Source organism: Marmota monax, unplaced genomic scaffold, assembly GCF_021218885.2.
Source record: "Marmota monax isolate L192 unplaced genomic scaffold, Marmota_monax_Labrador192_F-V1.1 WCK01_AAM20220418_F8-fsc00006, whole genome shotgun sequence".
NCBI lineage: Eukaryota > Metazoa > Chordata > Mammalia > Rodentia > Sciuridae > Marmota > Marmota monax.
The window spans coordinates 13,052,753-13,079,830 of NW_026693712.1; the positions used below are offsets into that span (position 1 = coordinate 13,052,753).

Sequence of the window (27,078 nt, forward strand, 5' to 3'; positions counted from 1 at the left end):
CTTAAAATAATTCTGTGAGTTATAGGTGTTATTACTCCATTTTACAGATGAGGAAATCGAGGCATAAAGAGGTTAAGTAATTTACTTAAGATTAGCCAGGTAAACAGTGTTTGTTAGGACTGGGATTTAGACTAGGCAGCCTAGTTTCAGTTTTTTTTTTTGTTCTTAATCATGCCATGTGATACTCATTAAATATAACTTCATAATGACAAATGCCTTTAAATAAACACACAATGCCTTTATTTAAATAGATAATGAAGCATTTTGATATGTTGGAAGACTAGAAGTTCAATTTACACCGAACATAGAAACTATTTGAGAGAGATCTAGAGTCATATCAAACACCAAAATCTAACTTAAATCTGTGTCAACAACGAGTCAGTTGATATTTTTTCTCTAGAATTAATTTCCCCTTTGTGTAAAAGGTGTAATTGAAAAATAGCAGGCCTACACCAGGTCTGTAGCATGCAATATTGGAAAGAAGTGCAAATGGAGCTTATGAGTTAGTATAGCAGAATCTTTTTCCTGTAGAAACCTAAGAAGTGGAAATTGAGTATTCCTTCATGGTATAATAGCTATCTTAGTTATTTGAGAGAAAAACATGAAGCCAATTTTAGTTGTTTTTATATGTGTTTTTTTTTAACCCCTTTCTCATCCTTTTAGGTAATGTTGGTAGATGGATTTAAAGGACAGAAGGTCCAAGATGTAAAGAAGACTATTCAGAAAAAGATGATTGACAATGTATGTAACAGGTTATCCTCTGATTGGTTGTTTTGGAAGAGCTATTAATGAATAGACTTAACTGTGTGATTAGTGGTGGGTTCCATAGTAGAGCTATGTTAAAGATATCATATAATTTTATGACAGGATATAAGCCTTATTTTTTTAATTTACTTTTTTAGTTATAGTTGGACACAATACCTTTATTTATTTTTATGTGGTGTTGAGGATCCAACCCAGGGCCTTGCATGTGCTAGGTGAGCACTCTATTGCTAAGCCACAACCCCAGTCCCAAAGAATATAGGCCTTCTTAAGCAATTCACTTAACTTCATTTAACTTGTACTTCCCTTCCTGTGGATGAAGGGAAGGTAGAGTTCTAATGCTGATGTGTGCAGAAGCACATACAGAGAACTTCCACGAGACATTCTGGCGATGTCTGTTTTAGAAACTGGTACAGAAGTTCTCTTTTTCTAGTATTTTCCTTTTTACTTTCATCCTTCCTTCACTTCTAATTTTTGTTGAAACTGTTTTGGTTTCCTATGCAAATTACCCAGAATTAAATTTTTTGTGACTTTCCATATCTTTAATTTTTTTTTTTTTTTTTTTTAGTTAGACACATGTCTTTATTTTGTATATTTATTTTTATGTGGTGTGGAGGATTGAACCCAGTGCCTCATACATACTAGGCTGGAGCTGTACTACTGAAACACAGCTTCAGCCCCATATCTTTAAATTTTAATTTTTGTCAGTTATGTATGCCCATAATACAGAAAGACAATGGTCTATTAGGCATATTAAAATTAAAGAAGCAACAGTTTTCTATCTTTGTACATTCTCTTAATTTCTCTTCCTTGGAGGGGACCACTTTCAACTATTTTACTTTAGTATTGATCTCCACCTCTCTAATTGGTCTCTAATCTAAATGATTGTAATATAAATTTTCAGGATTAGTTATCCGCCACTTAATTCAATATCCCCCTCCCAGCCCCCACCTGTGTATTTTTTTATGTACTAGGTATTGAACTCAGGGGCACTTGACCACTGAGCCACATCCCCAGCCCTATTTTGAATTTTATTTAGAGACAGGGTCTTAGAGTTGTTTCTTGCCTCCCCATTGCTGAGGCTGGCTTTGAACTTGCCATCCTCCCTTTTCAGTTTCCCATGCTGCTGGGATTACAGGCGTGCACCACTGTACCTGGCTCCACCTGTGTATTTTCTAATGTCACATATTTGTATATACTTCTTCATCCCTCATTTTCCCTGTAGAGTTTTATTATAATTTATGTTAGATCAGTAGCCATTTTTTACACTTTTGAGACATGGCTAATCTGTTGTAGTATAGTGAGAATTTTGTTCTCCAGCTTTCAGTTTTCCATGAGGTTAGTAATTGTTTTTATTTATTTATTTTTATTTATTAATGTTAAATTATCCTTTTTTTTGAGTATAATGTCATAGGAAGAGACAGTTATATGTCTGCATAGTGTGAAATTAGGATATCTGTAGTTCTAATCTCTTTTTTAAAAGCTTTTTCTTTTAAGCCTTATCTTATTTCCACTTCCAAAACTATTTCATACCACTAATTCCTAAGCCTTTTGGAGGTCCTATAATGCACACTGAACTGGTTTTCAGTTTTTTCTACTGGTGGCTTAGGATTCAGCTGACTTTCTTATTTCTGCTAAAAGAATGTTACTCATCCTGCTTTTTGGCTTCCAATTTTTTGTTTGTTTGTTTTTGGGATTGAACTCAGGGGCACTTGGCCCCTGAGCCACATCGCCAGCCCTATTTTGTATTTTAGGGGGTCTCACTGAGTTGCTTAGGGCCTCGCCATTGTTGAGGCTGGCTTTGAACTTGCGATCTTCCTGTCTCAGCCTCCTGAGCTCTGGAGTTACAGGTGTGTGCCACTGTGCCCAACTGGCTTCCAAAATTTGATTGATATTTTTTCTTTTCCCCTTTTTGTCTTTGTTGATACTTACCATTAAAAAAAAGGAAAAAAAAAAAAATCCAAAACATTCTTTGTCCTTCTTTATTGGAATTTTGAAAGGGAATTAAAATGTCTATTTTTAAACCATCCTCTTTAATTTTTTTATATATATATATATGTTTAATTGTAGTTGGACCCAATACCTTTATTTTATTTATTTATTTTTATGTGATGCTGAAGATCAAACTCAGTGTGCTTGGTGAGCACTCCACCGCTGAGCCATAACTCTAGCCCCTAAACCATCATCTTTAAGCCACAAATCTCAGCTGTTTAATTTCAGCATGAAGAATTACATTAAAAATACAGAGTAGTGAGTCATTTTAGGAATAATAATACTAGATTTATTTAAAATAATTATGCTAGCTTGAAATGTTTAGAACAGTAGACATTAAGAGATACTGAGACTGGGGCTGTCAGTGGTAGAGTTCAATCCCTGCGACTGGAAAAAAAGAAAAATATATATTTTACTTCCCATTCCTGCTCCCCCTCCCCAAAAAAAAAAATTGTGGGAATTAAAAAAAAAAAATTTATTTAGTCGTTGATGGGCCTTTATTTTTTTGTATGTGGTACAGTGGATCAAACCCAGTTTCTCATACATGCTAGGCAAGTGCTCTACCATTGAGCTACAATCCCAGTCCCTTGTGGGAAATTTTCATGGTAATAACATCTTCAGTAAAAAACTTTTTATGTTTATTCTTTGTGTACTTAAAAAACAAAACACAACAGTAGTTCCATGTATTTAATTTCATATTTTCTTTAAATTTTTTTTTTTTTTTTTTTTTTAGTTGTAGATGCATACAATACCTTTATTTATTTTTTTGGTGCTGTTGAGGATTGAACCCAGTGCCTCACATGTGCTAAGCAAGCTCTCTACCACTGAACCACAACCCTGGCCCTCCTGTTTTCTTAGCTCTTTATCCTTGTTATAAAAATACTATCACTAGCAGCCTAACTATTAAATCAAAGGGTAAAAAACTACTAAAAACTTTTTTTTCTCTGAAAAGCAGCTAGGGAAAGATAGGCTTGATGAAAATGGGTCTTTCCAAAGCAGATATTTCATAGACGGAAAGATAGCTTCAACTTTGGGAAGAGGGAAGACAATGAAAGATGGGTTTTGGTTAATAGTGTAGTATTTTTTAAAAAGTACTGTTTTCATCCTCAAGTAGTGGAGATTGATTTAACCTGATATATCTTTGCTTACTTTCATTTAGGGAGATGCATTTATTTACATGGAACCAGAGAAACAAGTGATGTCCAGGTCTTCTGATGAATGTGTCGTGGCTCTGTGTGACCAGTGGTCAGTCTCTCTTATGGCAAGAAAATTCCATTAGTCACTTTGCTCACCTCTGACTTAAAAAGAAAACAAAACAAACAATCAATTTGTCCACCCAGGTACTTGGATTATGGTGATGAGAACTGGAAAAAACAGACATCCCAGTGCTTGAAGAACATGGAAACGTAAGATGGGAGAAAATGATGAGAGAGGAATGGTGATGAGAAACTGAGAAACATGGAAGACGATGAAGGTGAAAAGAGACACTTTGTCTTTTGTTCTTTCTAGATTTTGTGAGGAGACCAGGAGGAACTTTGAAGCTTCCTTAGGTTGGCTACAAGAACATGCTTGTTCAAGAACTTATGGTTTAGGTAAGCAATTTTTAATGACTATTTGAATGACTTTGCCAGTTATACAACAAATACACATTTTTACACCCCCTGCCCCTTGTGTTTTCTGAATTGAAAGTGACAGGTTTTGGTTGGAGGGTGAGGGAAACTAGGGTGTGATCCCTGGCCATCTATCTGGTGGTAGAAATATGTCCTCTCTAACACATAAAGCTTTTATGATGTGACTTTTTGATAGACTCTAGAGCGTCACTTGTTTTGTTTTTATCTAGTGTGTTATTTGTATTAGTTATTTAAGTAGAATTTAAGAACTTCCTAAGTAAATAGTTTTGTAAATAGTTTTGCTGTAACCCTCTTGAAAATGTAGATTCTATAGATGAAGTGTCTTAGATTCCTGATCCATGAATTTTCTTTTTTATTTTTCAGGCACTCGTCTGCCTTGGGATGAACAGTGGCTAATTGAATCACTCTCTGATTCTACTATTTACATGGCATTTTACACAGTTGCACACCTGTTGCAGGGGGGCAACTTGCGTGGACAGGCAGAATCTCCACTGGGTATCAGGTTGGTAAATAGTTAAGGGAAGGGAGTATATTTCATTAGCAAGCATTGAAATCTTTTGATTTACATGTTTGATTTACAGTATTTTTGTTTTAATACAGTGCACAACAGATGACTAAGGAAGTTTGGGATTATATTTTCTTCAAGGATGCACCATTTCCTAAGACTCAGATCCCAAAGGAAAAATTAGATCAGTTAAAGCAGGAGTTTGAGTTCTGGTATCCTGTGGATCTTCGAGTATCTGGCAAGGATCTTATTCCAAATCATCTTTCATATTACCTTTATAATCATGTGGCTATGTGGCCGGAACAAAGGTGAATGCTAAAATACATGTGGACTAGATTTATTGATTGTCAATAAGGGTGTCTTATAATTTCAAGTATTCTAAGAAATTTTTGTGGAGAGGACAGCTAGACTTGACAATAAAATTTTTTTCTTATTAAATGTACAATAAAGCAGAAAGCATACATCTTCTTATCTGTTATATTTAGAAACAAGGGTTTCTAAATATAACTTAGGCCACCAAGACATGTTATACTTCAGGGGCACTGAAGGTATAGTTCATTTGATCCATTAGATGTAGGAATTAAAGGCAATTTGAGACATTAGAATTTGAAGGAACCCCCCCTTTAGAGTTGGGAGCTCCATGATTCCAGCATTAATTGGTAGCACTGTTTTGACCAGAATCTGGGTCCACACACTGTGTGTGCTCTGGGGTGGTCCTTCTGTCCTCCTATATCTTGATGCAGGTGTGTCTCTGCTTTTTTTCTCTCGTCTTTCAAATATCTGAAGAAAGCAGCAACTCAGTCTGTCCAAATTTTATTTCATAAAGCCAAAACAATCTCATAAAACTTGTATTTAGAAAGACATTCTATTTTTTCCCCCCTCAGGAATGCAAGGAAGATTTTTAAAGTAGAGGATTGAAATCTAATGTGGTTCTTATACTACTTGTCATACAATTATTTTCTCTTTGATTTAAAAAATATTTTTAAGGAAATTGAAGCCAGGTGTGGTAGCGCATAGTTATAATTACAGTGGCTTGGGAGGCTGAGGCAGGAGGATTCTGAGTTCAGAGCCAGACTCAGCAACTTAGTGAGGCCCTGAGCAACTTAGCAAGACTCTGTCTCAAAATAAAATATAAAAAGGGTTGGGGATGTGACTCAGTGGTTAAGTGCCCCTACATTCAATCCCTGGTGCCAAAAAAAAAGAGAGAAAAAAGAAAAGAAACTGGGTATCTTAGAGTAGCGCTTTTTTTTTTTTTTTTTTAAGTAGTTGTGGATGGACAACATGCCTTTATTTTATTTGTTTATTTTTATGTGGTGCTAAGGATCAAACTCAGTACCTCATACCTGCTAGGCAAATGCTCTGCCCCTGAGCTATAGCCCCAGCCCCTTTGAGTAGCATTTACTATTAAATTGAATCTTATCTTTGCACTATTTTTTTGTATTTTTTAGTTTTTAAAAAATTACAGGTAAGTAATAACATCAAGTACTTATGCCAGGCACTTGTTCTAATCACTTTCAGTAACTGCTTTAATTCTCATTACAACTTTTTGAGGCAGATCTCTGATATCCTTATTTTACAAACAAGGAGCCTTACTTGAGGCAAAGAGGGATCAAAAATTCACCCAGAGCTACCCAATTAGATAAGTAGAAGAACCAGATGTAAACCCAGGAATCTGGTCCCAGAAACTTGCTTTTACCCATTGTGCCTCATATGATCTCATTTGTTCTTTTTTTTTTTGGTACCAGGAATTGAACCCGGGGGTGCTTAACCACTGAGCCACATCCCCAGCCCTTTTTATATGTTATTTTGAGACAGGGTCTTGCTAAATTGCTGAGGCTGTCTTTCATCTTGTGATTCTCCTGCCTCAGCTTCTCGAGTTCTGTCATTACAGGTGTGTGCCACTGCACCCAGCACATGATCTCATTTTTAAAATGAATGAATAAATGTACACAGTTTGAAAATTCAGAGAGTGTATAAAGTAAAAAAGTAATAGTGAATTTTGAACCCTGTGCCTATACCACTGTACTTCTGAAAATTGATCACTTTTAGTTGGTAGTACTATTCTGACCAGAATTTGGATCTGCATAATCTTTGTGCTCCAGGATAGTCCTCTGTCCTCTTCCATGTTTATCCAGGTGTATTTCTGTTTTTCTCTTTAGTCCCTCAAGTAGCTGAAGGAACAAACTCTTGATTTCTTCTGGAAAAAAATTGTTTATGTATATGCTGGCACCAGTTACCTATATTTAAAATTTATTCAGTGATACTGTGCTGTATATGCTGTTCTCTTTTTTTTCCACTTAATATATATTTAGAATCTTTTCTACTCATATATATAGCCCTGCCTGTATTTTTAAAATAGTTATATTATTGTATGTGTGCATCATCATTTCTATAGTTAGTCCTTTGTTTATATGTATTTCTTGTTAAATACAGGACAGCAGCTGGGGTGGTAGAACACTTTCCTTGCATGTACAAAGCCCTGGGTTCTATCCCTCAAAATAGACACAAAAGAAGCCAGACCATAGTAAATATCCTGTATAATTGTCTGAGCAAATTTTTATGAGTATTAAAATTTACCTCAAAATTTTAAACATAAGCCATAATCTTTCTTTAATTTTCATTTTCTGTCTTTAAACATTTACCTGTGAAGTGACAAATGGCCTACAGCTGTGAGAGCAAACGGACATCTCCTCCTCAACTCTGAGAAGGTAACCCTTATTGCCCCTTGAAAGTTTAAAATTCCTGGAAGTCTTTTCAGATTTAGAAAGTTGTACTTTTTATAGGAATATGAATCAATCAGAGAGTTCAGGACTGGCAGCACAAATTAAATACAATAATAATCACAAATTAAATACAGTAATAAATAATCCCTAGTACCAGGGATTGAACCCAGGGTGCTTAACCAGGGAGCCATATCTCCAGCCTATTTTATTTTGAGACAGGGTCTCACTAAGTTGTTTAGGTCCTTGCTAAATTGCTGAGGCTGGTCCCAAATTTGTAATCCTCCTGTTTCAGCCTCTTGAATTGCTGGGATTACAGACTTGCGCCACCATGCCCTGGTAAATAAAAGTGAGCAAATAGAGTAGATAGTTTCATTGAAGGAAGAAGAGGAATATTTACTTGTTATATTATTTGTATTTAAAGTGGCATAAGGTGACAATTCATGACTGGAAGAGATGAAGACAGGGACAAGAAGCATAAAGATCTTAGCATAGTGACTCCCATGAGAACTTTCTCTCTCTCTCTCTTTTTTTTTTTTTTAATACTAGGGATTGAACTCAAGGGTGCTCAACCACTGAGCCATATCCCCATTTCTTTGTATTTTATTCTGAGACAAGGTCTTGGTAAGTTGCTGAGGCTGACTTTGAATTTGTGATCCTCCTCTCTCAGGCTCCCAAGTCACTGGGATTACAGGTGTGTGCCACCACACCTGGCAAGATCTTTCTCAATAACTTGAGAAAGGGATTTAGTGCTTTTTGTTTTTACTCTGACCACTAAATTAGAAAACAAGATTTTGAAGTTTATGTGATTTCTAGGTGTCACTTAATGCTTTTTCCTAGATAATCTATTATCATTCTCTATGCTGAAAATTAAAAAAAAAAAAAACTATCACCCCCATTATTGTCACTATTAATTTGTGTGACTCTTTTATAGGCTACATAGGACTATAATTAATTAGCATTCTTGAGAGGAGGTTATGCAAACTTCTTGACAGTACCCTCATTTTCCCCTCTAATACCTTTGTGCATAGAGAAAGGCATCTCCAATTTTTAAAAAAAAAGTATTATTTATGATTCAAGAGTTTGTTTTTTTTGGGGGGTGGGGTACCAGGGATTGAATTCAGGGGCTCTCGGTCACTGAGCCACATCCACAGCCCTATTTTGTATTTTATTTAACAACAGGGTCTGACTGAGTTGTTTAGTGCTTCGCTGTTGCCAAGACTGACTTTGAACTTGTGACCCTCCTGTCTTAGCCTCCCGAGCTGCTGGGATTACAGGTGGGCACTACTGTGCCTGGCCCAAAGTTTTGTGTTGCTGAGGATTAAACCCAGGGCCTTAACCTTGCAAGCATTCTGCTGCAGAACTATATACTCCCAGCCCAGTATTATTTATTTATTATTAGTAAATATTGTATGTGTTACAACCAATGAATTTTATTATGACCAGTGAAAGGTAGTGGCAAAAGAGTATTAGTATCTATGTCTTAAAAGAAATAGGTGTAGATTTGAACAAACAAACAGCATATGATACGAACTTTAGTATAAAATGTTAGATTTAGCCATTGCTGTAAAAGTAACACGTAATTAAAATGTTTATTAGCTTGGTGTGTTGACAAGCACCTGTAAGCCTAGTGCCTTGGGAGGCTGAGGCAGGAGGATCATAAATTCAAAGCCAGCTTCAACAACTTAGTGAGGCCCTTGGCAACTTAGCGAGACCCTGTCAAAAAGGTCTGGGATGTGATTCAGTGGTTGAGCACCCCTGGGCTCAATCCTTGGTACCCTCCCTTACCAAAGATAGTCTGTACATTAGACTTAAAAAAAAAAAAAGGCTGTTTAGCAACATGAGTTGTATTATAGATTTTTTTAGATTAACTTGATTATTGAATTCCTCTTTTCTTCGTAAGTCAAAGTGGATCCATATATTTTGTAAATGTATTAGGATGTAACCTTTTCTTTGGCTTATCTGAACATTGTTGTATACTGACTTTATTAGAATGATGCTTTATTGTCATGTAGTGGAAAATTGATGTAATATCTGTTCTTCGGCATTAGCAAAGTTTCGGTAACAACATAAAACATTTAAAATATTAAAGATTGTCATTCTGTGAACGGTACCCTCCTAGATACACTGCCTTAGGGCAGAGCACAACTTGAACAACCAATTATTGTGACCATAATGGCAGGAATCTTCCTAAAATCCTAATTCTTAACCTCTCGAGCTAGTCTATTCTATCCTGAAGGACTCTTTGAGTGCTGTACAGCTCTTGCTTATGTACCTAGCTTAAGCGTTCTGGTTATAGTGGAATCATTCCACATGTCTAACCAGTTACCTGGGGTGATAAGGATAATGGAAATCAGAGTAGACTGAATGTTGGACTTGAGATCCACTCCTAGCTTTGTCACTAATGAGCTGAATAACTCAAGACAAGTAACTTTATTGGTTCAACTTCAGATTTTTTTTCTCTAAAATTCATGTAAAGGGATGGGGTTGTGGCTCAGTGGTATAGCACCTGCCTAGCATATGTGAGGCACTGGGTTCAATCTTCAGTACCACATAAAAGAATAAATAAAGTTAAAAAAAAATTTATGTATTTTTCCTTTTCTGAGTTTTGAATTCCTTTTTATTTTGTCATGTCCAACTTAGTTAAATTTGATTTGGCTGATTTGATTTATTATATTTATGTATGTTGTCATTAATGCCTAATTATTGACTTTCTGTTTCAGATGTCAAAATCCACAGGCAATTTCCTAACTTTGACCCAAGCTGTTGACAAATTTTCAGCTGATGGTGAGTTATGCATTTTTGTTATTACTGTTGCACAGAATCTGATTTTCCTTAGATTACAAAAGACAAGTTAAAATAGGTGTTTTAATTTTTTTATCTTTTGCTTTGAACAAAATTTTAAAATATTTGTAATTTCTTTATGGATAAACAACATAAATTATAAGAATTACTGATATAATCCATCCAGGAGCAAACTTCATCTAAAGTTAGTCTTCTTTTAAATGTAAGTCACTATAATTGCTGAGATTCAAAACTCGTTTTGTAGAGAACTTGAGCCTATAGGAAGCTTAGATATTTACTCTGTATTTGTTTTTTCAATGGAAGATTTGAATGTGAGAACATTTACTTTTCAGAAATTTTTTTTTCCCCTGACCTTAGAATTTTTACATTTTATTAGTATTTTGGGAAGAAACAAAATTAGTATTATCTTTAAGGAACCATTCATTTCTATTTAACTAGTCCTTGGTCATTGTGATAATTTTCTTGTTGATCATGGCTAGCCCAGTTTGAGTTCTTGATTTCTCTATTGGAACTGAATTATTTCTGTTTCTTAGAATACATTATTTAAAATTGTATTTACGTTTGGATAAGTAATACATTCATATGGTTCAAAATATAGAAGATCTGAAAAGCATATGCATTAAAAATATACCCTCTTTTATCCCTTAGCTATCCAGTCTTTCTCAGTTGATAAAATCATCAATTTCTTCACATACTCTCTTATACATTGCTAGTGGGAATGCAATTTGTACAGCTCTCTTGGAGGCAATTTTGGCAATTCCTAACAAAGCTTATCTTACCTTTTTTTGCCTTACAGTCCCACTTATAGGGATTTGCCCTGGAGCACCCCATCCAACAATACCAAAAAATGTGTACATTATTGACTGTAGCAGTGTTTGCACTTGTAAAATATTGAAAGCAACCTAAATGCTTTTGTGTAGGAGAGTGAATGAATAAACTGTGCTACCACCACGTCGTGGAATACTGTATAATTATAAAAAGCAAGGATAAGAAAGATCTCTATCAATTAATTTCCAAAATTTGTGGAAAAAACAAACAAACCAAGAAACTCACAAAACAATAACATTAGCTATGCAAAAGAACCATTTAATTAAACAAAACAAAAAACTACTATATGCATCCCTCATGTAGAAAAGTAGGAGATAAATAATATATGTGTCTACTGATTTTAAAACAGTTGTAGAATAGGCCAGGTGTGGTGGTACACATTGTAATCCCAGCAGCTCAGGAGGCTTTGAGGAGGATTGCAAGGTAAAAGCCAGCCTCAGCAATTTAGCAGGGTCCTAAGCAACTTAGCAAGACCTTGTCTCAAAATAAAAATTTAAAAATGGGCTGGGGATGTGGCTCAGTGATTAAGTGCCCCTAGGTCCAGTCCTTGAAGAATGATAAACTAGACACTAGAGAGATTAGTGACCTATGACTATGAGGTAGGTGGGAAACACTGGGAAGAATGGGAATTTGCTAGTAAAGATGAAGAAGGAGCTGTACTTCTCTGAGTGTACCTTTTTGTATAACTTTGACTCTTGGAGCCACAATAATGTTTCTTTCTTCTTTTTTTAAAAAATACATTTATTTGTAGAAGGACACAATACATTTGTACTTTTATTTTATTTATTTGTTTTTTATGAGGTGCTGAGGATTGAATCCAGTGTCTCACACATACTAGGCAAGCGCTCTCCCACTGAGCTACAATCCCAGCCCCCATAATAATGTTTCTTGTACCAAAATATCAAGCACATAATTAAAATCAAAGGATGTGGTGGCAGGGGACTCCAGATGGTAATAAATGGACAAAGCTATATTGCAAATGGAAGCATGACTATAATGAAGGGGATAGGGAAGAACAACTTAACTTTGAAAACAGTATTTTGGTTAAATACAAACACTAAAGAAAGAACTCTACACAAATACCGTAGTTAGTAAGTCTGCTTCTTACTAGAAATAAAAGCACTTATGAAAATGTGTTTACCAAGGTTGAATAAAAAAAAAAAATAAATTGTGGATGAGAACCTCTTTCTCAGAGAGCTTACTTTCAGAAGAAGTTATAAAAAGTAAAAGAGAAAGGCTGGAATAAACCATGTAATGTTGAATTGAAATTGGCAATATGAGTTTATGACTTTTATTTTATTTTTAGATATATAGATACAGAAATAAACATTGATGCTTATGTGCATGTGGGTTAGTATACATACATATATCTTCCTAGTTCTGTCTGCTTGAGTGAGCCTTGGAGTAGTGACACCCAGTAGCAATGAAATGTGTTCAGATCTTGGTTCTAAACACCATTCTCTTACAAAAGGAACAAGAGCTCCTAGGAACAGTGATTGATTTGGTAGGAAAAGTACAAGATGAGTGTGGACCAGCTGCCAAAATAAGGAAGTACTTGCCAGGTGCAGTGGCACACACCTGTAATCCCAGTGGTTTGGGATGCTCAGGCAAGAGGGTCACAAGTTTAAAGCCAGCTTTAGCAACTTAACTAAGGTCCCAAGCAACTTAGTGAGACCCTGTCTCTAAATAAAATATAAAAAAGGGCTGGGGATGTGGCTGTGATTAAGTGCCCCTGGGTGCCATCCTGGTTTTAAAAAAAAGAAAGTAAGGAAGACTTATGAAAGCAGGAAACGTTTTGTTTGTTTTCTACGGTGCTGGGGATTTAATCCCAGGGCCTCATACTTGCTAGGCAAGTATTCTACCACTAGGCTATCCTCTGCCCTGAGTGGGGATATGTTGAAAGGACACCAGAGTCAATTTGAAGGAGCTTCCATTAGTACATGCTGGAACAATTTAGGCATCAATAAATAATAATAGTATTGGATTATAACCTAATGGATAAAATAAATATCTCTGGGTCCATACTGATATCTACTAATTATTGAATAAATAAATCAGTGGGGAAGTAAGGAAATCTTTTCCTTTGAAATCACTTAATGTAGAAATACTGAGTGAACTATAAAATCACCAGTAGTCAAACACCATGATAATAATTGTTATAGGCAAGATCCACCAATGGTTGCTAAAATGGGTTAAAGTTTCAGAAAAATAGGATATTTGCATATTTTCAGTGTTTCTCATCTCAAGATATTTATTAATCATAAAGGAAAAAATAGTAATTTTATAGTAGAAATGCTTGGTGCATAGCCAAGTGATCAAGGTTAGCAGAAACAGTACTTAAGTCATATCAATATCATGTACCTTCCTGATAGGATACTCAGAGGGGGTACAACATTTTTTTGTGGTGTTCTTACCAGAGGTTCATAACCTCAGGCTACTCATGAGGAAACATCACACAAAACTAAAATTGAGAGCAGTTTTATTAAATAACTGACATCAAAACTGTTAATGCCATAAAGGACAAGGGAAGACTAAAAAACTGTCATAGATTTGAAAAGAACAAGGGGAGACACAGCGATGAAATGCAGTGTGAATTTCTGAATTGGATCTTTTTTTTTTTTTTTTTAAATATTTATTTTTTTAGGTAGGTATAGATGGACACAACACAAAGCCTTTATTTTTATGTGGTGCTGAGGATCGAACCTGGGTCCTGCCTGTGCTAGGCTAGCGCTCTACCGCTGAGCCACAATCCCAGCCCCTGAATTGGATCTTGAAGTAGAAAAAAAGATCTTAGGGGAAATGGTGGAAAATTTATATAAGTTCTATAATTTGGTTAATAATATTGTACTAATGTTAACTTCCTGGTTTTGATACTATAGTTATGTAAGTTGTTGACATTTAGAAAGCTGGGTAAATGATACATATTTATTCTTTACTGATTTTTGTGATTTTTTTAGTTGAGTATAAAGTTGTTTCAAAGTAAAAAGATAAAATGTTTTCACCTTGTGTGTGAAGTATTTAATGCATATAAAATTTAATGTTTCATGTTCTCATCTTCCTCCTTTAGGATATAGAAAGTAGCTTTACTGCTCTGTATTTTTCCTTTTTTCACTTAGCAATTCTTATATTGGACTATTGTGAGTTACTTTTTTTTGTAGCAATATAGCATTTCATTGTAGATATATGTCCTATAATTTTTAAAAAATTAGGCTTATTGATGGATGTTTGATTTTTTTCTTGTATTTTCAAATGAAAGATTTTGCTAGTACTAAGAGATGAGAATTGAAAAAATAGTTTTATTAGTTGAAAACTGAAACAAAGTAATTTTAGTACTGAGAAATTGAATAAGCATTTGTATACATAGAGCAACAGTGTGTGTTCTCATGCATTAAAAATACCATAATATTTTTCTACTTTTAAATGAGACTGAGATATTGATGGGGAAACCACAAAGAAATGTCTATCCCTAATTCATCATTTTCTTCCTTTGCCTTATTAAAGATCACTTTATCTCATTAGCTCAATATGCCTGAGAAGAAGCACATATTAATGCTAAATGTATGTAAATTAATATAGATTGTTCAAATATTTGAACAGCATTGTTAGGGTTCTTACTTTTGGTGATTTTTATTTTTGCTGTTGGTCCAGTACAGTACTTTAAAACAATTGTGATTTCCTTCCTTCCTTCCTTCCCTCCCTCCCTCCCTCATACATGGGAAGCAAGTGCTCTGCCACTGAGCTACTGCCCCAGCCCCAATTGTTGTTTCTTAATGTGTATGTGGACTTTGTCCTGTGTTATGTGTTGTGTACCTAACTAGAGACATAGTTGATACTCAGTAACCATATTATCAGTTCATTTACTTGATTTCCCCTCACCCTTCTTTCAGGAATGCGCTTGGCTCTGGCTGATGCTGGTGACACTGTTGAAGATGCCAACTTTGTGGAAGCCATGGCAGATGCAGGTATTCTCCGTCTATATACCTGGGTGGAATGGGTAAAAGAAATGGTTGCCAACTGGGACAGCCTAAGAAGTGGTCCTGCCAGTACTTTCAATGATAAAGTTTTTGCAAGGTAATGTATGGGTTCCAAACGCTTTTTTTTTTTTTAATACTTAATGGTGGTGCATTTTTAAGTTTTCTTTTTTTCCCCTAAAAATAAGTTACATGATAATAGTAGCTACTATTTATTGAAGGCTTGTTTGTGCTAGGTGCTGTGTTAATTACTTTGCATCTTTAGCTTTAGCCTCAAAGCAACTTTATATGGAAAAGATATTATCAACTCTATTTAAGAAACTGAGGCTTAGAAAAATAAACTGTTGCATTAAATACCTTGAAGCTAGTAATTGAAAACTTAGTATATGAACTTGTTTTTCTGTCCTCAAAGCCTGTTCTTATATAACCATTTTCCTATACTGTTTCTGCAGGTTAAAAAAATGAGTAAAATGATTCTTTGTTGTCTAGCAGGACAAACAACCAATTGTAAATGCAATAATAGGGATAAAGAGAATTCATGGGAGATGTGTGAATTCTGGATGTTTTTGAAAAATAAATAGGAGATATACAGGGAGAGGAGAAATCATGTCAAACCATGGAAAGGGTATAATAGTTATTTGACTTACAGTATGTGGAGTGCAAAGATAGGCAATGAAAAAGATTGGTGTCACTTTAGGCTAAATAAAGAAGGGCCTGGGCTGAGATTGTAGCTCAGTGGTAGAGCGCTTGCCTAGCATGTGAGAGGTACTGGGTTTGATCCTCAGTACCACAAATAAACAAGGTTTATTAAAAAAAAAAAAAGGGCCTGAGGTGGTAAGAAAAAAATGTTCTTCCTAATATTCAGTATCAGTTACTTGAAATGCAGCAGTTAAGGCCTGGCTATGACTTAAATTAAGCTATTTTCATGGGCTTCAAAACAGAGTTTCCATTAAGGAATTTTAAACAAACATTGTTAACTGAGCTATCATAAGCAGGAACCTTAAACGTAAAAGAGGGCAATACTTAATGGTGAATAAACAATAAAGAAACTATAATAATTAGTTTTAAGGAGAACAAAGATGGTTTTTTGTTGAGCAGTTTTAAATGTTTTAGATTGTGTTCTCATTTTATTGCTTATTAGTGTATGCAGCAGCTTTATATACATATACATATATACTGTGTATATATAAATATATATTTGTGTGTAAATATATGTATTTGTGTATAATTGTTTTTAAATGCAGTAACTTTTTTTTTTCTAATCAATAGTGAAATGAATGCAGGAATTATAAAAACAGATCAAAACTATGAAAAGATGATGTTTAAAGAAGCTTTGAAAACAGGATTTTTTGAGTTTCAGGTATGCTATTTTTTTGGTATAAAACACGTCATTATGAATATAGTATGTTTTTCCCTTGCTATAACCTAATTGCATGTTTAAAGTACAGGCTGAAAATCTGGTTAGGAAATTTTTAAATTCACTTGTGATTTTTTAAGTGTTTCTTTGATATTTTTTCTCTTGTATTCATTTAATATAAAGAATTCTGCTCTTATTTGATCATGAATATTAATAATATTAAATCTAAAAATCAGCTTATACTTTGTAGGAAAAGATTTAAAAGCTGATAATAATGAAGGAAAATTTGTAATTAATTGTTATTTTGAAAGCCAGTATCTTCTGAGGTTTTCCACAAGGTGTCAGTATTTCTTAATGATTGTCATTTCAAGTGTTTAAGGTAAAAAAAAAAACAAAAAAAACTTAATATTCTTTAGGCAAAGACTGATATAGATTTACTTGCAAATTTTAAAAGATTAAATGAAATCTTTATAATTATTAATTATGGAATTTTTAAAGAACAAAAACTTTTAAAAAATTGCATTAAATATAAGATACTGAAAAATTTTTAAAAATTTTTGTTTTAAAGAAGTGAGGGAAATGGTAAATAATTTTGAATTTTATAGGCTGCGAAAGATAAATACCGTGAATTGGCCATAGAAGGCATGCACAGAGATCTTGTGTTCCGCTTTATTGAAGTTCAGACACTTCTTTTGGCTCCATTCTGTCCGCATTTGTGTGAGCACATCTGGACACTTCTGGGAAAGGTACCTTACAGGTTTAAAATGTCATGAGTGGTTTTAATTTTTGGCCTTATCAATTGTTGTGATTATAATATTACTTAAGAGAAAAAGCTGAAGAGCTGGCATAGAAGTAGTAGATCAGTGTTAAAATGCTTGCACAAGGCTTGGCATGTGCAAGGCCCTGGATTTGATCCCCATTACCACCCCCTAAAAAAAGAGAAAAAAGCTGAAAATGAGTATTTTAAAAATAATACTGGATTCATCATCGTAATTATTACAACATGTTAAAAAATAACTAAACAAAACAATTAAATTGTATATGTGCCTTTATTTGTATATAAATGATACATATATTTTAAAATTGTGATAGTGTTTCACCTAATTCCCATCTGTTAAGAAAAGTTGTAATACATTTGAATGTATTCAGCTATGCATTGTATTATGTGTATTTCAACTGTTGAAAAAAGGTGAAAACATTGAGAAAGATATAAAACAATGGTTTTGAGGTGCTTATAAATCAAAATAGAAGCATTTGTTAGCATAAGTTTCTTATTATCAAATTCTAGGCATATATATAGGACTGTATATTCAGGATACTATATTAGCATTCTTACTGTGAAGATAAATTTAATTTTTTTTCCCAGACTTGCAGATAGATTGCTGTTTTGATAACTTTTTTCCAGTCTTACTAACTGGGCTCTTTTTTTTTTTTTTTTTCAGTGCATGAACCGTGCAAAAATATGCTTATGATCTATATACTGAGTAGCCATAGTTTCAATACTGGATGTATTAATAGAATAAAAACTGGGAGTGTGCATAATTTATATAATAATGGTTAAATTTAAGCAAATTAGCATTGCATAATTTTCTTTGAAAGTGAGCATATGTGTGTGGGTATTAATATGCTTGTACAAATGGATGCTAATTAAGAATGTAGACTCAGACTTCACAGCTTGAATTCTAGGGAACATTATTAGATCAGGGTCTGTAAAAGTGTGTTATGTGTAGTCAGGTTTGAACTCTGTGCACACAATTACAGATGGTACCCTTGATATGAAACTGTAAGCAAGAACTGTAAAATAGTTGTGTTGTCAGATCTCACTGAACCTTTCTTTGTTTTTAAAAGCCTGACTCAATTATGAATGCTTCATGGCCGGTGGCGGGTCCTGTGGATGAAGCCTTGATACGTTCCTCACAGTATCTCATGGAAGTAGCACATGACCTTAGACTGCGACTTAAGAACTATATGATGCCAGCTAAAGGAAAGGTGAAGTTTATTCCTTAAAAGTTATTGGTCTGATTTCTTGAGCTGTAGGGGTCTAATTCTGGAAATCTTTGCCTGTACCCATATGTTGAAGTGTTTCCCCAGTTTTTTCTTCTGACAGTTGTAAAGTTTCTGGTCTTATGTGTAGGTCTTTGATTCACTTTTTTTTTTTTAATTTTTAATTTTTTTAAATAGTTGTAAATGGACAACATGCCTTTTTTTGTTGAGTTTTTTATGTAGTGCTAAGGATTGAACCCATGCTAGGCAAGAGCTTCTGCCACTGAGCTACAGCCCCAGCCCACTTTGGTCCATTTTCAGTTGACTTTTATACAGAGTGTGAGATAAGGATCTAGTTTCTTTAATATATATATATAAAAAATATATAAAATTATATATATATATTTACTTATTTTTTAGTTGTAGTTGGACACAATACCTTTATTTTATTTATTTATTTTTATGTGGTGCTGAGGATCGAACCCAGGCAAGCGCTCTACCGCTGAGCCACAACCTCAGCCCAGATCTAGTTTCATTCTTCTTTTTTAAAATTTTTATTTGTCTTAGTTAGACATGAGAGTAGAATACATTTTGACACATTATACATAAATGGAGTGTAACTTCTCATTCATTTGGTTGTACATGATGTAGGGTTACATAGGTCATGTAATCATATATGCACATAGGGTTATAATGTCCGATTCATTCTACTATCATTTCTACCTTCATGACCCCCCTTCACTTCCCTCTGTCTAGTCCAAAATGCCTCTATTTTTCTTTGCCCCTTTATTGTGAATTAGCATCCACATATCAGAGAAAACATTCAGCTTTTTTTCTTTGGGATTGGCTTATTTTGCTCTGTGTAATATTCTCCAGTTCCATCCATTTACTGGCAAATGCCATAATTCCATTCTTCTTTAAGGCTGAGTAGTATTCCATTGTATGTGTGTGTGTGTATGTGTGTGTGTGTGTGTGTGTGTATATACACACCATATTTATCCATTCACCTGTTGAAGGGCACCTAAGTTGTTTCTATAGTTTAGCTACTGTAATTGAACTGCTATAAATTGATGTGACTGCGTCACTATAGTATGGCTGATTTTAAGTCCTTAGGGTATAAACTGAGGAGTGGGTGACTGAGTCAAATGGTGGTTACATTGCAAGTTTTCTTGGGAATCTCCGTACTGCTTTCCATAGTGGTTGTGCCAATTTGCAGTCCCACCAGCAATGTATGAGTGTACCTTTTCCCCCACATCCTAGTTAGCATTTATTGTTGCTTATATTCTTGATGATTGTTGTTCTGACTGGAGTGAGATGGAATCTCAGTGTAGTTTTTATTTGCATTTCTCTAGATGTTAGAGATGTTGAATATTTTTTCATATATTTGTTGATCAGTTGTATTTCTTCTGAGAAGTGCCTGTTCAGTTCCTTTGCCCATTTATTGATTGGGTTTTTAAAATTTTTTAAAAATTCTTTTTAATTATACATGGCGTAGAGTATATTTTGACATATCATGCATATGTGGAACATAACATCCCATCTTTTTTTCTTTATTTTTAAAATTTTATTTAGAGACAGGGTCTCGCTGAGTTGCTTAGGGCTTTGCTAAATTGCTGAGGTTGGCTTTGAACTTTAAATCCTCCTGCCTCAGCCTCCTTAGTTGCTGGGATTACAGGCATGTACCACCATACCCAGCTTAACTTCCCATTTTTGTGGTTGTATATGATGTAGAGTTTTACTGGTCATGTATTCATATATGAACATAGGAAATCATTCTCCTTCATGTGGATATATAATTTCCCCATGCCCATTTGCTAAAGAGGCTGTCTTTTCCCCAGTGTACATTTTTGACAACTTTATCAAGAATTACATGATTGGAGCTGTGTAGGTTTGTGTTTGTGTCGTTTCTGTTCCATTGTGAGAATCAATAAATGGGATGGCATCAAATTAAAAAGCATCTGCACAGCAAGAGAAACAGAGTGAAGAGATAGCCTACAAAATGGGAGAAAATCTTTTCCAGCTACTTGTCTGACAGAGGTTTAGTATTCAGTATATGTGAAGAACGTCAAAGCTCAACTCTAAATAGAAACAACCCAATCAAAACTGAGCAATGAGCTGAGTGCTGTGGTACATGCCTATAATCCCAGTGGATTGGGAGGCTGAGGCAGGAATATCACAAATTTGAGGCCAGTCTTAGCAATCTTTCTCAAAAAATAAAAAAAGAATTCTGGAGGAAGCTCAGTGGTAAAATGCCTCTAGGTTCAACCTTAGCACTCCCTCTGCCCCACAAAAGACTAAAATTTGTATTGCTATATTCACTGCTAATACAGTTCTGTAGATGTATATTCATGCATGGTAAAGGCAGTTGTAGTGTGCATCTGGGGAGTGGGTGTTCTCAGTTTTGATTTATATAAAAGCCAATGAATGCTTTTTCCTTTGCTTCTACTATGTAGAAGACTGACAAGCAACCACCTCAGAGGCCCTCACATTGCACCATCTATGTGGCGAAGAACTATCCACCTTGGCAGCATACAACTCTGTTGGTTCTGCGTAACCACTTTGAGGTGAGGCTCTTAGTACACTTTCCTCCCTGACAGTGTTGTGTCTTGCTTATGTTGTTTTTGTTTTTAGGATGTTAGCAGTGTCTGGGAGAAAGGTGACAGGTAGCTTTGTTCAAGTCCATCCAGGTTGGGATCATTTCTTTGTTATCCTTGGTAGTTCATAAATGAATTCTGAGGGAAAAGCTGCTATTATTTTCATCATTTCTAAAAGTTGGATAAAAATAGATCTAGTTGAATGTAATCAAAAGGTGGGGGTTTTTCATATATGTGGTTAAAATTATGGAGCAAAAGGACAGAGTTTGTCTTTTGACTTTGTTGTGACTTAAAAGGTGGGATTCAAGCCTTAACCTTGTTATATTTGAAGTAAATTGAAGCTTCATTCTTCCAAACTTGAAAAAAAAAAGTTTTAATTTGATAATAGAAAGGTAAGGTTCAAAGATGTTTTTGGAAAGTATCTTTGCAATACGATGGTTTTATATAAAGTAAATTCAAAATTTATACTTAGTTCTAAATTTTCTAAAGGAAAAAAAATTCCTTTTTCTTTTACATTCAAAGAATAGGGAACATAGTGTATCTTGTATAATTTGTACTTTTTTACTCAGGTAACCAATACAGTTTTTAGTAGACACAAACCATTAAGGTGCCCTTAAGAAAGAGCCTGAACAAAATAGGGATTATGGTGAAAATGAAGTGATGACAAAAAAGAAATCCATAGCTCTGATTTCCAGATCTTTTTTTTCTTTTTTAATATTTTTTTAGTTGTAAATGGACCTTTATTTTATGTATTTATATGCAGTGCTGAGGATCGAACTCAGGGCCTCATACATGCTGTATATATTTATTTATATATATATATTTAGTTGTAATTGGACACGATACCTTTATTTCACTTATTTATTATGTGGTGCTGAGGATTGAACCCAGGGTCCTGCATGTGCGAGGCAAGCGCTTTACTGCTAAGCCATAATCCCAGCCCCTGAGTTCTATTTTTTAAATGACCAATTTTGTTTGTATGTATGTATGTATGTACGTATATATATACCTGGGATTGAACTCGGGGCACTCAGCCACTGAGCCACATCCCCAGCTCTATTTTTATATTTTATTTAGAGACAGTGTCTCACTGAGTTGCTAAGCAACTGGCTTTTGCTGAGGCTGGCTTTGAACTTGCGATCCTCCTGTCTCAGCCTCCCGAGCCGCTGGGATTACTGGCATGCGCCATTGCTTCTGGCCCAGATTTCCAGATCTTTACTGGAATTTTGCCAAACTACTTAGTTAATTAAGAAATACTCAGAAAAGCTGCTTTTGCATTTGTAAAATTTGATGGAAAGTGAAGAGCCTTTTTTTATACCTTGTGAATCTATTTTTATGGATATTTGTATCTTTGGTTGTGGGTAATAGAAATGGAAGATAGACTTGCAGATTTTGAATTATGGCAAGTAAAAGATAAACACAACTTTGAAAATGAAATTGTAACTCAGTGGATTAATATATTCAAACCAGCAAATCAGAGAACCAGTGGAAGAATCAAATATAGTAGTATATGATGTCTCAGGTATTTAAAAAAGGCATCGCTTCAGTTCTTTCAGAAATTAAATATTTATTTTGTATTCTTTGACTAGATATTATGTTGTTTTGAAACAACATCATTTTTTGGCATTATCAGCTTCTTTTTAAAGTTTCGTTTTCATCCAAAAGAACTAAAAAAATCTTAATTTGTAATCAAGAGTGTTGTTATGTTAAATATGGCACCTTTTTGGTGATGTAAGGAAGAGGAGTGTTTCCCATCCTCTTTTTTCTTTCATATTTTCAGAGAAATACATTGACAAGTGGAGAAAATATTTTTTTCCCCATGAATTTTAGTAAAGGTTAGAATTAAATGAAAATAGGTTCCTTGAAATCTTTGTATATGTTTCTTTTCATTTAGATTCATTCCCAGCCCTTGACTTTTACAACTAGTAAAAAATAAGTTGCCCAAAACTCTGAAAAGGCCACCTGCTTTATTTCTCACTAAATTGAAGGAGCCATTGATGTTTATGGAAGTGATTTAGATTCAGTCAGCACATTTCGGACTGGTGCATATTAGTAATGTATGATAATATGTGTTAATTTTTAATAAATAGAACTGACAAGATATTTAATTTTTTTTGTAGTTGTAGATGGATAACATGCCTTTATTTTATTTATTTCATTTTTTAATTTTTTTAATGTGGTGCTAAGGATTGAGCCCAGTGCCCCACACATGCAAGTGCTCTGCCACTGAGCTAGAGCCCCAGCCCCAAAATGACAATATTTTTAACATGTTGGTAACTAGGAATTCTTTCGTTTCACATTGGTAATAACAATTTATTTAAAAACACTCAAAAGCAGACATTATATAAATCTTTATGATAGTTGTTTAGTTTTCCATTTTAATATGACTAATGAAATGAAGATAAAGAACTTTATAAGACTATATTCTGTTCTTACTAGATAGGAACTAATGTTACAATCCTGGAGTTGCTATTATTGTAAGAAAGACTAAATATTCAGTGCTGTACACTTGGTTTTCTCCTTTAAACTAAGAAAATGTATCTTCTAAATTTAGAGTTGAAAACTCCTTTCTGCATTGTTCATTCAGCCTTCACTTTGCCATGATGTTCAGGGCTGCAGATATGCTCTGCTCTAGTAGACTGGTAGAGCCATCATTTTGTGTCTGGCTTACTTCTTCATATTCCTCTCTCCCCTTTCCAATTTTAGACCAATGGTGGAAAATTGCCTGAAAACAAAGTCATTGCTACTGAATTAGGTAATTTGCCAGAATTGAAGAAATACATGAAGAAAGTGATGCCGTTTGTTGCCATGATTAAGGTAAGCTGTGGACCTTTCACAACTGGGACACTGGAGTAATACTTAGGCAGGACAGCAGAGGGACAGAGAAAAGCTTTGGGCAAAGTTTCTCTCCCTGTGCTCCCCTTTCCTCCCTCCCCGAAATCTGCTAAAATAGCACTTTTCAATCAATGGTAGTAAGAAATGAGCTATCAGATTTTGGGTTTACCCGAGGGATTGCTGAATATGTGAAAATATGTATTATGGAAGAAAAATTGGTTTAGAATTGCTGTACTAAATTATTCCCTTCCTATGCTTCCTTCTCTTGTTTTTAGTTTGAGGGGGAAGCGTTCTGTTTTTACTAGATCCTATTACTGGGACCAAGATTCTACATTTGTGTAGTTGTAGGTTAGAGTAAACATTGGTTATAGTAATTGGACCAAGGATTCTCAACAATGACTCTCTAGATAATTTGGGCCAGATAGGTTTTTGTTGTGAAGAGTTGGATTCTTTAGGATTTCATTTAGCTTTAAAGAAGCACTGTCAGACTGTTTGCATGGTGTATATATTTTAAATAATATTGGTGATTTGCCCTGCAAATTATCCCATCCCCAACCCCCTCTGCCCCCCATACTGGGGATTGAACATATGCTCCCAACCCTTATTATTTTTATCTTGAGATAGGTCTCACTGAGTTGCCAAGTCTGTCTTCAAACTTGGCATCCTCTTCCCTCAGTCTCTTTTGTAGGTGGGATTACAGATGAACAAACTCAAATTCATCTTTTTTTCAGGGACCCACTTCTGCATAACTAACACATTCCTGACTGTAGGGGTATTAATTTATAGCAAATGGTAAACTAAAGTACTGGATAGTAGGAATAATGTCAGGTCACTATCATGTAAGTGCAATGTGTTCTAGACATTTATATCTGTGCTTGTGAATTTGGATCATGAAGGTTACACTTTGTACAACAAATATTTAATTTAGAGTTAAGAATTTTGGGGGGTGCTGGGGTTGTGGCCCAGTGGTAGAACACTTGCCTGGCATGTGTGAGGCACTTGGGTTCTATTCTCAGCACCACATCTAAATAAATAAATAAAGGTCCATCAATGACTAAAAAAAGTTACCAAAAAAAAGTATTTTTTTTTTTGTATAAGATTGTTTATTATATAGTATGAATTTTTCTTTTTTTTCTTTAAAGTTTATGGGAATATTTTCAAGATTTTTTTGTTTGGTATCTTGGAAGATTTAAAAAAAAATTTTTTTTTGATTACCTGTAGGGATATTTTTCATATATTTGTGTGATTCCAAGAGCCCAAGGCCTTTTGTTTAACTGTTGAAATGTAAAGGTTTTTTTTTTTTTAAACAGGCATGTGCTGTGCTGTGCCTGGCAGCAGGGGGGGCATTTATTATTTTATTTTTAGTACTAATGGACATAATGCCTTTATTTTCTTTCTTTATTTTTTATGTGGTTCTGAGGATCAAATCCAGTGCCTCACACATGGTAGGCAAGTGTTCTACCACTGAGCCCCAGCCCCTTGAAATGTAAAGATTTTATCAATTGAGAGAAAAATGATTGCTTTGAAGGATGTAAATTCTTTTCAGTGTCTTTTTAATGCAATTTTATTTTTCAAAAACATTTTGACTATTAGGAAAATGTGGAGAAGATGGGGCCTCGTGTTCTAGATTTGCAATTGGAATTTGATGAACAGACGGTGCTTATGGAGAATATAGTATATCTGACTAATTCCCTTGAGGTAAGAGGGCTAGGGATTGTAGTTACTAATAAATTATAGTAGCCATGACCCAGTTTTTGAATTTTATAATAAGCCTTTTTATAAACTTCACCTTCTATGTTTAGTATTTTTGCCAATTATATTCAGTCAAATATTTGAAGGTAAGAGAATGAGAAGGCTATAAAATTTTCGGAAAGAATAATAATGAGCTGTCATCATGTTTCATTTATCAGTTATCCTACGTGTAAAAACTAACTATGTCTAGATTTTCTCCTTAAATTTTTTTTTTTTTTTTGGTACTGGGGATTGAACCCAGGGGCACTTAACCACTGAGCAACATTTCCCAGCCCTTTTTATATTTTATTTTGAGACAGGGTCTCACTAGGTTGTTGAGGCTGGCTTTGCATTTGAGATTCTCCTACCTCAGCCTCCCAAGTTGCTGGGATTGTAGGTGTGTACTACCACATCCAGCCCAAATTGTTTTTAAGAAAATGAGAGACCTTATATTTAAATGCCCACAAAAGTCTCTTATTACGGAACACTGTAAATTGTTTTTCCCCCTCCCTCAGTTCAACTTCAGATTCACATAATCTGTGATTTATGATTTGTTATCAATCATAACTACATATATATATGTATTTGTTATCAATCATAACTACATATATATATATTCTGAAAATGCTTTCTCTCAAACAGCTTAGGCAGAAGGGAAAATAATTTGCTTCAAAAAACTGTTAGAGACTCAAAATGGTTCCAGTGATAATGAAGACATACAAGTCAAAAAAAATGATGCAGATTTAGAGTTTCAGTAAAATTGTTTCATACAGAGATGGAAGAAAGTTATTCTAAATAAACATTTAATTTTATTATTGTTTTTATTTTTTTGGTGGTGAAGATTGAACTTATTTTACACATGCTAAACATTTGCTCTTTAACACTGAGCTACTTCTCCAACCCTTGAACCTTTTATTTTATTTTATTTTTTGGTATTGGGGGTTGAACTTAGGGGTGCTTTGCCACTCATCTATGCCCAGCCCTTTTTAAAATTTTTAGTTTGAGACATCATCTTGCTTAGTTGCTGAGGGTCTTGCTAAGTTGCTAAGGCTGGCCTCAAACTCGCAGTCCCCCTGCTTCAGCCTCCTGAGTTGTTGGGATTATAGGAATGTACCTTCTTGTCTGTCCTAAGTATTTTATTTTAAATGAGTTAATGAAGTTGAATATTAACATATTTTCATGTATATGTATTTGTAATCGTTCACATATTTCTGAATTTGTCTAAGCTTTATATATATATATATATTATATATATATATATAAATATATATTTTTAGTGTAGTTAGACGCAATAACTTAATAACTTTATTTTATCCATTCATATGTGGTGCTGAGGGCCGAACCCAGGGCTCCATATGTGCCAG

The 27,078-nt window shown here is 34.5% G+C and overlaps 1 protein-coding gene across 1 annotated transcript in view; it reads left to right on the forward strand.

Moving 5' to 3' along the window:
• The window catches only part of Lars1 (leucyl-tRNA synthetase 1), a 68,703-nt gene that overhangs the window by 34,344 nt on the left and 7,281 nt on the right, over positions 1 to 27,078 (forward strand). The window contains exons 15-29 of the mRNA XM_046460343.2: positions 664 to 741; positions 3,914 to 3,999; positions 4,095 to 4,160; positions 4,264 to 4,346; positions 4,749 to 4,887; positions 4,986 to 5,198; positions 7,541 to 7,598; positions 10,334 to 10,397; positions 15,131 to 15,314; positions 16,484 to 16,574; positions 17,177 to 17,317; positions 18,420 to 18,560; positions 21,008 to 21,118; positions 23,855 to 23,965; positions 25,577 to 25,681. Of these exons, the coding sequence (XP_046316299.1) occupies positions 664 to 741; positions 3,914 to 3,999; positions 4,095 to 4,160; positions 4,264 to 4,346; positions 4,749 to 4,887; positions 4,986 to 5,198; positions 7,541 to 7,598; positions 10,334 to 10,397; positions 15,131 to 15,314; positions 16,484 to 16,574; positions 17,177 to 17,317; positions 18,420 to 18,560; positions 21,008 to 21,118; positions 23,855 to 23,965; positions 25,577 to 25,681 (1,671 nt within the window). The remainder of the gene's footprint in view (positions 1 to 663; positions 742 to 3,913; positions 4,000 to 4,094; positions 4,161 to 4,263; positions 4,347 to 4,748; positions 4,888 to 4,985; positions 5,199 to 7,540; positions 7,599 to 10,333; positions 10,398 to 15,130; positions 15,315 to 16,483; positions 16,575 to 17,176; positions 17,318 to 18,419; positions 18,561 to 21,007; positions 21,119 to 23,854; positions 23,966 to 25,576; positions 25,682 to 27,078) is intronic.